The following is a 12,511-nucleotide window of genomic DNA, read 5'->3' as shown; positions in this document are numbered from 1 at the left end:
GGTCCCAATGGAGAGACTCCCCTCACTGAAAGGGGTCCCGATGGAGATTCCCCTCACTGAAAGGGGTCCCGATGGAGACCTCGCTCACTGAAAGGGGTCCGGATGGAGATCTCCCTCACTGAAAGGGGTCCCGATGGAGACTTCGCTCACTGAAAGGGGTCCGGATGGAGATCTCCCTCACTGAAAGGGGTCCCGATGGAGACCTCGCTCACTGAAAGGGGTCCGGATGGAGAGACACCCTCTGTAAATCAATAGATAAATAAAACAATCGGACTGACATCATTGCTGATTAAAGAAGTGTAAACTTTAAGACTGTACATCCATTAATGAGGCAGACATGTCAAGTGCAGGAATCAGTTCCCATTCAGTACTTTCTCTTCACCGTTCCACTGACAGTTGACGAGGGAGCGAGCGACCATTTCTGACCTGCTGCTCCATTGTTTGGTGGGGATGTGGTAAGAGATGGAGCTTTGAATTCAGTATCTCCGATGTGACAGTCTCTGTCTCTGCCTCTTGCTGGATTTTATTTGCACTCTGCCTCTGTGCCCTCCTGGTTAGATGCTGACCAATGTGTCAATCATACTGTGGGAGAAGAGAGAAAATCCACAAGATGAACTTTCATTTCATGGTCACAATTACACAGAATTACATAGGATTTTACAGCACAGAAACAGGCCATTCGGCCCAACCCGTCCGTGCTGGTGTTTATGCTCCACACCAGCCTCCACCCACCCTACTTCACCTCACCCTATCAACATATCCTTTTATTCCTTTCTCCCTCATGTACTTATCTAGCTTCCCCTTAAAAACATCTTTGCCATTACCAGATCTCATCATCTACATGATCACCTCCAAGTTCCCCTCCAAGTCACACACCATCCTGACTTGGAAGTATGTCGGCCGTTCCTTCATCGTCGCTGGGTCAAAGTCCTGGAAGTCCCTCCCCTCCCAGCACTGTGGGAGTACCTTCACCACACGGACTGCAGCGGTTCAAGAAGGCGGCTCACCACCACCTTCTCAAGGGCAATTAGGGATGGGCAAGAAATGCTGGCCTTGCCAGCAATGCCCACAAAGCGGAATGAGTTAAAAAAAAAACACAGCTCCCAGTCTCAACAGTTACCAGTTCTTATGCTCATTCTCAGTCCACCGCTGTATCAACGTGAGCAAGGCTCTCCACATTAGGAGAAACTCCTACATCTCCTTCCCCATGGACAGAGCAAGATGAGAGCGCACTAGGCTTCATCCACATGGCAGGCTTAAGAACATAAGAAATAGGAGCATGAGTAGGCATTCCCAGGGTGCAAGGTGCCTTTGACTGCGCTCTCTATCAGCAGCCTGGCACCGTTATCAATCGCAAGGGATTCCACGCCACTACAGGCAGCGCGTCACGCAGGTTTGTGCCCGCTATCCCGGCAGTAGTCACAACTCATTCATCCTGTCCCGGTCCTCTGTGTCGCCTTTATTCCAACCAGGCCACCGAGTTACAGGCTGGCTACCAGCTGACAAGGGATATCACCTCTGGACATGGCTCCTGACTCCAGTCGGGAACCGGGGATCAGACGCAGAGCTGACCTACAACGAGGGCCATGCTGCCACCAGAAACGCCATCGAGCAGACAGTCACCGTGGTCAATCAAAGCTTCCACTGCCTGGACCGTTCCGGAGGAGCTTTGCGGTACAGCCCTGAGCGGGTATCCAGATTTGTCATCGTCTGCTGCATGCTTCACAACTTTGCCATGATGAGGGACCAGCCCTTAACACCACCTGGAACACAAGGTCTAGAGCAGGAGGAGGAGGAGGCGGAGGAGCATGCAGAGGAGGAAGAGCAGGAGAGGCATCGGTCGCCAGTCCCCCTTGCTGCCAGAGCTCAGAGAGCAGCTCATGCAAGAGCGCTTTACCTGAACCATCTCTCCCATCCCCAGTACACCAACAGTTCCACAAACCTTACCACTACGGTCCTTACTATAACATTCGACTGCCTTCCTTCAGACCCGCCTCATGGATCTAGCCCTCAATTCACGACAAATATAAACACCAACACCAAATCCAGAACAAAAACAAATGACCAAATAACTCATATCCATCTGTATTTAACAGAAATAATGATGGATCACCCTTGTGTAACCCCTTAGTGCCCGTCTGTTGTGCTCATTCAAAAGAAAAAGGAATTGCATTTATATAACACCTTTCACAACCTCAGGATGTCCCAAAGCGATTCACAGCCACTGAAGTACATTTGAAGTGTAGTCACTGTTGTAAAGTACGAGTTGCAGCAGCCAATTTGCGCACAGCAAAGCCCCACAAACAGCAATGTGATAATGACCAGATAACCTGTTTTGGTGCTGCAGGCTGAGGGCTAAGTATTGGCCAGGAAACCTCCTCTTCTTTGAATAATGACATGGGATCTTTTACATCCACCTAAGAGGGCAGATGGGGCCTCAGTTTAACGTCTCATCCAAAAGACAGCAGTTCCGACAGTGCAGCGCTCCCTCAGTACTGACCCTCCGACAGTGCAGCGCTCCCTCAGAACTGACCCTCCGACAGTGCAGCGCTCCCTCAGTACTGTCCCTCCGACAGTGCAACACTCCCTCATTACTGCTCTTATGAGAGTGCAGCGCTCCCTCGGTACTGCCCTTCTGACAGTGCAGCACTCCCTCAGTACTGACCCTCCGACAGTGCAGCACTCCCTCAGTACTGACCGTCCGACAGTGCAGTGCTCCCTCAGTACTGACCCTCCGACAGTGCAGCACTCCCTCAGTACTGACCCTCCGACAGTGCAGTGCTCCCTCAGTACTGACCCTCCGACAGTGCTGCACTCCCTCAGTACTGCGCTCCCTCAGTACTGCCCCTCCGAAAGTGCAACACTCCCTCAGTACTGACCCTCCGACAGTGCAGAGCTCCCTCAGTACTGACACTCCAACAGTGCAGCACTCCCTCAGTACTACCCCTCCAACAATGCAACAGTCCCTCAGTACTGCCCCTCCGACAGTGCAACACTCCCTCAGTACTGTCCCTCCGACAGTGCAACAGCCCCTCATTACTGCTCCTCCGACAGTGCAGCACTCCCTCAGTACTGCCCTCCAACAGCGCGGCGCTCCCTCAGTACAAACCCTCCGACAGTGCAGCGCTCCCTCAGTACTGACCCACCGACTGTGCAGTGCTCCCACAGTACAGCCCCTCCGAGAGTGCAGCGCTCCATCAGTACTGTCCCTCCGACAGTGCCGCGCTCCCTCAGTACAGCCCCTCCGACAGTGCAGCGCTCCCTCAGTACTGCCCCTCCGACAGTGCAGCACTCCCACAGTACTGCCCCTCCGACAGTGCCGCGCTCCCTCAGGACAGCCCCTCCGACAGTGCAGCGCTCCCTCAGTACTGCCCCTCCGACAGTGCAGCACTCCCACAGTACTGACCCTCCGACAGTGCAGTGCTGCCTCAGTACTGACCCTCCGACAGTGCAGCACTCGCTCAGTACTGACCCTACGAAAGTGCAGCACTCCCTCATTACTGCTCCTCCGACAGTGAGGCGCTCCCTCAGTACTGACCATCTGACAGTGCAGCACTCCCTCAGTTCTGACTCTCCGACAGTGCAGCGCTCCCTCAGTACTGTCCCTCCGACAGTGCAACACTCCCTCAGTACTGACCATCCGACAGTGCAGCGCTCCCTCGGTACTGGCTTTCTGACAGTGCAGCACTCCCTCAGTACTGACCCTCCGACAGTGCAGAGCTCCCTCAGTAGTGCCCTCCGACAGTGCGGCGCTCCCTCAGTACGGACCCTCCAACAGCGCAGCACTACCTCAGTACTGACCCTCTGACAGTGCAGCGCTCCCTCATTCCTGCCCCTCCGACAGTGCAACACACCCGCAGTACTTTCCCTCCGACAGTGCAGCGCTCCCTCAGTACTGCCCCTCCGACAGTGCAGCGCTCCCTCAGTACTGCCCCTCCGACAGTGCAGCGCTCCCTCAGTACTGCCCCTCTGACAGTGCAGCACTCCATCAATACTGCCCCTCCGACAGTGCAGCATTCCCTCAGTACTGCTCCTCCGACAGTGCAGCGCTCCCTCAGTACTGACGCACCGACTGTGCAGTGCTCCCTCAGTACTGCCCCTCCGACAGTGCAGCACTGCCTCAGTACTGCCCCTCCGACAGTGCAGCTCTCCCTCAGTACTGTCCCTCCGACAGTGCAAAACTCCTTCATTAATGCTCCTCCGACAGTGCAGTGATCCCTCAGTACTGCCCCTCCGACAGTGCAGCACTCCCTCAGTACTGCCCCTCCGACAGTGTGGCGCTGCCTCAGTACTGCCCCTCCGACAGTGCAGCGCTCCCTCAGGACAGCCCCTCCGACAGTGCAGCGCTCCCTCAGTACTGCCCATCCGAAAGTGCAGCGCTCCCTCAGTATTGTCCCTCTGACAGTGCAACACTCCCTCATTACTGCTGCTCCGACACTGCGGCGCTCCCTCAGTTCTGACCCTCGGACAGTGCAGCACTCCCTCAGTACTGCCCCTCCGACAGTGCAGCACTCCCTCAGTTCTGACCCTCCGACAGTGCAGCGCTCCCTCAGTACTGCCCCTCCGACAGTGCAGCTCTTCCTCAGTACTGCCCCTCCGACAGTGCGGCGCTCCCTCAGTACTGCCCCTCCGACAGTGCAGCGCTCCCTCAGTACTGCCCCTCCGACAGTGCAGCACTCCCTCAGTACTGGCCCTCCAACAGTGCAACACTCCCTCATTACTGCTCTTACGACAGTGCAGCACTCCCTCGGTACTGCTCTCCGACAGTACGACGCTCCCTCAGTACTCTCCCTCCGACAGTGCAGCACTCCCTCAGTACTGACCCTCCGACAGTGCAGAGCTCCCTCAGTACTGCCCTCTGACAGTGCAGCGCTCCCTCAGTACTGACCCTCCGACAGCGCAGCACTACCTCAGTACTGACCCTCTGACAGTGCAGCGCTCCCTCATTCCTGCCCCTCCGACAGTGCAACACTCCCGCAGTACTTTCCCTCCGACAGTGCAGCGCTCCCTCAGTACTGCCCCTCCGACAGTGCAGCGCTCCCTCAGTACTGCCCCTCCGACAGTGCAGCGCTCCCTCAGTACTGCCCCTCTGACAGTGCAGCACTCCATCAATACCGCCCCTCCGACAGCGCAGCGCTCCCTCAGTACTGCTCCTCTGACAGTGCAGCGCTCCCACAGTACTGCCCCTCCAACAGTGCAGCGCTCCCTCAGTACTGACCCACCGACTGTGCAGTGCTCCCTCAGTACTGCCCCTTCGACAGTGCAGCGCTGCCTCAGTACTGCCCCTCCGACAGTGCAGCTCTCCCTCAGTACTGCCCCTCCAACAGCGCAGCGCTGCCTCAGTACTGCCCCTCCGACAGTGCAGCTCTCCCTCAGTACTGCCCCTCCGACAGGGATGCGCTCCCTCAGCACAGCCTCTCCGAGAGTGCAGCGCTCCCTCAGTACTGCCCCTCTGACAGGGCAGCGCTCCCTCAGTACTGCCCCTGCGACAGTGCAGCACTCTCTCAGTAATGACCCTCCGACAGCGCAGCGCACCTTCAGCACGTCCCATCCGACACTGCAGCGCTCCCTCAGTGCTGCTCCTCCGACAGTGCTGCACTCCCTCAGTTCTGCCCCTCCGACAGTGCAACGCTGCCTCAGTACTGCTCCTCCGACAGTGCAGCACTCCCTCAGTACTGACCCTCGACAGTGCAGCACTCCCTCAGCACTGCCCCTCCGACAGTGCAGCGCTCCCTCAGTACAGCCCCTCCGACAGTGCAGCACTCCCTCAGTACTGACCCTCCGACAGTGCTGCACTCCCTCAGTACTGACCCTCCGACAGTGCAGCACTCCCTCAGTACTGCCCCTCCGACAGTGCAGCGCTCCCTCAGTACTGACCCGACAGTGCAGCGCTCCCTCTGTACTGACCCTCCGACAGTGCTGCACTCCCTCAGTACTGACCCTCCGACAGTGCAGCGCTCCCTCAGTACTGCCCCTCCAACAGTGCAGCGCTCCCTCAGTGCAGCCCCTCCGAGAGTGCAGCGCTCCCTCAGTACTGCCCCTCCGACAGTGCAGCACTCCCACAGTACTGCCCCTCCGACAGTGCGGCGCTGCCTCAGTACTGACCCTCCGACAGTGCAGCGCACTCTCAGCACTGACCCTCCGACAGTGCAGCACTCCCTCAGTACTGACCCTCCGACAGTGCAGTGCTGCCTCAGTACTGACCCTCCGACAGTGCAGCACTCCCTCAGTACTGGCCCTCCGACAGTGCAACACTCCCTCATTACTGCTCCTCCGACAGTGAGGCGCTCCCTCAGTACTGACCGTCCGACAGTGCAGCACTCCCTCAGTTCTGACTCTCCGACAGTGCAGCGCTCCCTCAGTACTGTCCCTCCGACAGTGCAACACTCCCTCATCACTGCTCTTACGACAGTGCAGCGCTCCCTCGGTACTGGCTTTCTGACAGTGCAGCACTCCCTCAGTACTGACCCTCCGACAGTGCAGAGCTCCCTCAGTAGTGCCCTCCGACAGTGCGGCGCTCCCTCAGTACGGACCCTCCAACAGCGCAGCACTACCTCAGTACTGACCCTCTGACAGTGCAGCGCTCCCTCATTCCTGCCCCTCCGACAGTGCAACACTCCCGCAGTACTTTCCCTCCGACAGTGCAGCGCTCCCTCAGTACTGCCCCTCCGACAGTGCAGCACTGCCTCAGTGCTGCCCCTCCGACAGTGCATCTCTCCCTTAGTACTGTCCCTCCGACAGTGCAACACTCCCTCATTAATGCTCCTCCGACAGTGCAGTGATCCCTCAGTACTGCCCCTCCGACAGTGCAGCGCTCCCTCAGTACTGCCCCTCCGACAGTGTGGCGCTGCCTCAGTACTGCCCCTCCGACAGTGCAGTGCTCCCTCAGTACAGCCCCTCCGACAGTGCAGCGCTCCCTCAGTACTATCCCTCCGACAGTGCCACGCTCCCTCAGTACAGCCCCTCCGACAGTGCAGCACTCCCTCAGTACTGCCCCTCCGACAGTGCAGCACTCCCTCAGTACTGACCGTCCGACAGTGCAGTGCTCCCTCAGTACTGACCCTCCGACAGTGCAGCACTCCCTCAGTACTGACCCTCCGACAGTGCAGTGCTCCCTCAGTACTGACCCTCCGACAGTGCTGCACTCCCTCAGTACTGCGCTCCCTCAGTACTGCCCCTCCGAAAGTGCAACACTCCCTCAGTACTGACCCTCCGACAGTGCAGAGCTCCCTCAGTACTGACACTCCAACAGTGCAGCACTCCCTCAGTACTACCCCTCCAACAATGCAACAGTCCCTCAGTACTGCCCCTCCGACAGTGCAACACTCCCTCAGTACTGTCCCTCCGACAGTGCAACAGCCCCTCATTACTGCTCCTCCGACAGTGCAGCACTCCCTCAGTACTGCCCTCCAACAGCGCGGCGCTCCCTCAGTACAAACCCTCCGACAGTGCAGCGCTCCCTCAGTACTGACCCACCGACTGTGCAGTGCTCCCTCAGTACAGCCCCTCCGAGAGTGCAGCGCTCCATCAGTACTGTCCCTCCGACAGTGCCGCGCTCCGTCAGTACAGCCCCTCCGACAGTGCAGCGCTCCCTCAGTACTGCCCCTCCGACAGTGCAGCACTCCCACAGTACTGCCCCTCCGACAGTGCCGCGCTCCCTCAGGACAGCCCCTCCGACAGTGCAGCGCTCCCTCAGTACTGCCCCTCCGACAGTGCAGCACTCCCACAGTACTGACCCTCCGACAGTGCAGTGCTGCCTCAGTACTGACCCTCCGACAGTGCAGCACTCCCTCAGTACTGACCCTACGAAAGTGCAGCGCTCCCTCAGTATTGTCCCTCCGACAGTGCAACACTCCCTCATTGCTGCTCCTCCGACAGTGAGGCGCTCCCTCAGTACTGACCATCCGACAGTGCAGCACTCCCTCAGTTCTGACTCTCCGACAGTGCAGCGCTCCCTCAGTACTGTCCCTCCGACAGTGCAACACTCCCTCAGTACTGACCATCCGACAGTGCAGCGCTCCCTCGGTACTGGCTTTCTGACAGTGCAGCACTCCCTCAGTACGGACCCTCCGACAGTGCAGCGCTCCCTCAGAACTGACCCTCCGACAGTGCAGCGCTCCCTCAGTACTGTCCCTCCGACAGTGCAACACTCCCTCATTACTGCTCTTATGAGAGTGCAGCGCTCCCTCGGTACTGCCCTTCTGACAGTGCAGCACTCCCTCAGTACTGACCCTCCGACAGTGCAGCACTCCCTCAGTACTGACCGTCCGACAGTGCAGTGCTCCCTCAGTACTGACCCTCCGACAGTGCAGCACTCCCTCAGTACTGACCCTCCGACAGTGCAGTGCTCCCTCAGTACTGACCCTCCGACAGTGCTGCACTCCCTCAGTACTGCGCTCCCTCAGTACTGCCCCTCCGAAAGTGCAACACTCCCTCAGTACTGACCCTCCGACAGTGCAGAGCTCCCTCAGTACTGACACTCCAACAGTGCAGCACTCCCTCAGTACTACCCCTCCAACAATGCAACAGTCCCTCAGTACTGCCCCTCCGACAGTGCAACACTCCCTCAGTACTGTCCCTCCGACAGTGCAACAGCCCCTCATTACTGCTCCTCCGACAGTGCAGCACTCCCTCAGTACTGCCCTCCAACAGCGCGGCGCTCCCTCAGTACAAACCCTCCGACAGTGCAGCGCTCCCTCAGTACTGACCCACCGACTGTGCAGTGCTCCCACAGTACAGCCCCTCCGAGAGTGCAGCGCTCCATCAGTACTGTCCCTCCGACAGTGCCGCGCTCCCTCAGTACAGCCCCTCCGACAGTGCAGCGCTCCCTCAGTACTGCCCCTCCGACAGTGCAGCACTCCCACAGTACTGCCCCTCCGACAGTGCCGCGCTCCCTCAGGACAGCCCCTCCGACAGTGCAGCGCTCCCTCAGTACTGCCCCTCCGACAGTGCAGCACTCCCACAGTACTGACCCTCCGACAGTGCAGTGCTGCCTCAGTACTGACCCTCCGACAGTGCAGCACTCGCTCAGTACTGACCCTACGAAAGTGCAGCACTCCCTCATTACTGCTCCTCCGACAGTGAGGCGCTCCCTCAGTACTGACCATCCGACAGTGCAGCACTCCCTCAGTTCTGACTCTCCGACAGTGCAGCGCTCCCTCAGTACTGTCCCTCCGACAGTGCAACACTCCCTCAGTACTGACCATCCGACAGTGCAGCGCTCCCTCGGTACTGGCTTTCTGACAGTGCAGCACTCCCTCAGTACTGACCCTCCGACAGTGCAGAGCTCCCTCAGTAGTGCCCTCCGACAGTGCGGCGCTCCCTCAGTACGGACCCTCCAACAGCGCAGCACTACCTCAGTACTGACCCTCTGACAGTGCAGCGCTCCCTCATTCCTGCCCCTCCGACAGTGCAACACACCCGCAGTACTTTCCCTCCGACAGTGCAGCGCTCCCTCAGTACTGCCCCTCCGACAGTGCAGCGCTCCCTCAGTACTGCCCCTCCGACAGTGCAGCGCTCCCTCAGTACTGCCCCTCTGACAGTGCAGCACTCCATCAATACTGCCCCTCCGACAGTGCAGCATTCCCTCAGTACTGCTCCTCCGACAGTGCAGCGCTCCCTCAGTACTGACGCACCGACTGTGCAGTGCTCCCTCAGTACTGCCCCTCCGACAGTGCAGCACTGCCTCAGTACTGCCCCTCCGACAGTGCAGCTCTCCCTCAGTACTGTCCCTCCGACAGTGCAAAACTCCTTCATTAATGCTCCTCCGACAGTGCAGTGATCCCTCAGTACTGCCCCTCCGACAGTGCAGCACTCCCTCAGTACTGCCCCTCCGACAGTGTGGCGCTGCCTCAGTACTGCCCCTCCGACAGTGCAGCGCTCCCTCAGGACAGCCCCTCCGACAGTGCAGCGCTCCCTCAGTACTGCCCATCCGAAAGTGCAGCGCTCCCTCAGTATTGTCCCTCTGACAGTGCAACACTCCCTCATTACTGCTGCTCCGACACTGCGGCGCTCCCTCAGTTCTGACCCTCGGACAGTGCAGCACTCCCTCAGTACTGCCCCTCCGACAGTGCAGCACTCCCTCAGTTCTGACCCTCCGACAGTGCAGCGCTCCCTCAGTACTGCCCCTCCGACAGTGCAGCTCTTCCTCAGTACTGCCCCTCCGACAGTGCGGCGCTCCCTCAGTACTGCCCCTCCGACAGTGCAGCGCTCCCTCAGTACTGCCCCTCCGACAGTGCAGCACTCCCTCAGTACTGGCCCTCCAACAGTGCAACACTCCCTCATTACTGCTCTTACGACAGTGCAGCACTCCCTCGGTACTGCTCTCCGACAGTACGACGCTCCCTCAGTACTCTCCCTCCGACAGTGCAGCACTCCCTCAGTACTGACCCTCCGACAGTGCAGAGCTCCCTCAGTACTGCCCTCCGACAGTGCAGCGCTCCCTCAGTACTGACCCTCCGACAGCGCAGCACTACCTCAGTACTGACCCTCTGACAGTGCAGCGCTCCCTCATTCCTGCCCCTCCGACAGTGCAACACTCCCGCAGTACTTTCCCTCCGACAGTGCAGCGCTCCCTCAGTACTGCCCCTCCGACAGTGCAGCGCTCCCTCAGTACTGCCCCTCCGACAGTGCAGCGCTCCCTCAGTACTGCCCCTCTGACAGTGCAGCACTCCATCAATACCGCCCCTCCGACAGCGCAGCGCTCCCTCAGTACTGCTCCTCTGACAGTGCAGCGCTCCCACAGTACTGCCCCTCCAACAGTGCAGCGCTCCCTCAGTACTGACCCACCGACTGTGCAGTGCTCCCTCAGTACTGCCCCTTCGACAGTGCAGCGCTGCCTCAGTACTGCCCCTCCGACAGTGCAGCTCTCCCTCAGTACTGCCCCTCCAACAGCGCAGCGCTGCCTCAGTACTGCCCCTCCGACAGTGCAGCTCTCCCTCAGTACTGCCCCTCCGACAGGGATGCGCTCCCTCAGCACAGCCTCTCCGAGAGTGCAGCGCTCCCTCAGTACTGCCCCTCTGACAGGGCAGCGCTCCCTCAGTACTGCCCCTGCGACAGTGCAGCACTCTCTCAGTAATGACCCTCCGACAGCGCAGCGCACCTTCAGCACGTCCCATCCGACACTGCAGCGCTCCCTCAGTGCTGCTCCTCCGACAGTGCTGCACTCCCTCAGTTCTGCCCCTCCGACAGTGCAACGCTGCCTCAGTACTGCTCCTCCGACAGTGCAGCACTCCCTCAGTACTGACCCTCGACAGTGCAGCACTCCCTCAGCACTGCCCCTCCGACAGTGCAGCGCTCCCTCAGTACAGCCCCTCCGACAGTGCAGCACTCCCTCAGTACTGACCCTCCGACAGTGCTGCACTCCCTCAGTACTGACCCTCCGACAGTGCAGCACTCCCTCAGTACTGCCCCTCCGACAGTGCAGCGCTCCCTCAGTACTGACCCGACAGTGCAGCGCTCCCTCTGTACTGACCCTCCGACAGTGCTGCACTCCCTCAGTACTGACCCTCCGACAGTGCAGCGCTCCCTCAGTACTGCCCCTCCAACAGTGCAGCGCTCCCTCAGTGCAGCCCCTCCGAGAGTGCAGCGCTCCCTCAGTACTGCCCCTCCGACAGTGCAGCACTCCCACAGTACTGCCCCTCCGACAGTGCGGCGCTGCCTCAGTACTGACCCTCCGACAGTGCAGCGCACTCTCAGCACTGACCCTCCGACAGTGCAGCACTCCCTCAGTACTGATCCTCCGACAGTGCAGTGCTGCCTCAGTACTGACCCTCCGACAGTGCAGCACTCCCTCAGTACTGGCCCTCCGACAGTGCAACACTCCCTCATTACTGCTCCTCCGACAGTGAGGCGCTCCCTCAGTACTGACCGTCCGACAGTGCAGCACTCCCTCAGTTCTGACTCTCCGACAGTGCAGCGCTCCCTCAGTACTGTCCCTCCGACAGTGCAACACTCCCTCATCACTGCTCTTACGACAGTGCAGCGCTCCCTCGGTACTGGCTTTCTGACAGTGCAGCACTCCCTCAGTACTGACCCTCCGACAGTGCAGAGCTCCCTCAGTAGTGCCCTCCGACAGTGCGGCGCTCCCTCAGTACGGACCCTCCAACAGCGCAGCACTACCTCAGTACTGACCCTCTGACAGTGCAGCGCTCCCTCATTCCTGCCCCTCCGACAGTGCAACACTCCCGCAGTACTTTCCCTCCGACAGTGCAGCGCTCCCTCAGTACTGCCCCTCCGACAGTGCAGCACTGCCTCAGTGCTGCCCCTCCGACAGTGCATCTCTCCCTTAGTACTGTCCCTCCGACAGTGCAACACTCCCTCATTAATGCTCCTCCGACAGTGCAGTGATCCCTCAGTACTGCCCCTCCGACAGTGCAGCGCTCCCTCAGTACTGCCCCTCCGACAGTGTGGCGCTGCCTCAGTACTGCCCCTCCGACAGTGCAGTGCTCCCTCAGTACAGCCCCTCCGACAGTGCAGCGCTCCCTCAGTACTATCCCTCCGACAGTGCCAC

The 12,511-nt window shown here is 59.6% G+C and overlaps 1 protein-coding gene across 1 annotated transcript in view; it reads right to left on the bottom strand.

Annotated features, from left to right (window-relative positions):
• Positions 1-295: 295 nt before the first annotated feature.
• cnih3 (cornichon family AMPA receptor auxiliary protein 3) overlaps positions 296-12,511 on the bottom strand; it is a 180,016-nt gene continuing 167,800 nt past the window's right edge. Inside the window, exon 6 of the mRNA XM_085998254.1 lies at positions 296-582. Coding sequence (XP_085854380.1) covers positions 555-582 — 28 coding nt within the window. The 3' untranslated portion in view covers positions 296-554. The remainder of the gene's footprint in view (positions 583-12,511) is intronic.

The sequence above is a fragment of the Somniosus microcephalus genome, chromosome 9 (genome assembly GCF_052327205.1).
Source record: "Somniosus microcephalus isolate GS21.2 chromosome 9, FLI_Smic_1.0, whole genome shotgun sequence".
NCBI lineage: Eukaryota > Metazoa > Chordata > Chondrichthyes > Squaliformes > Somniosidae > Somniosus > Somniosus microcephalus.
Note: the sequence above shows the minus strand (reverse complement) of the source record. Positions and strands in the feature narration are given on the sequence as shown.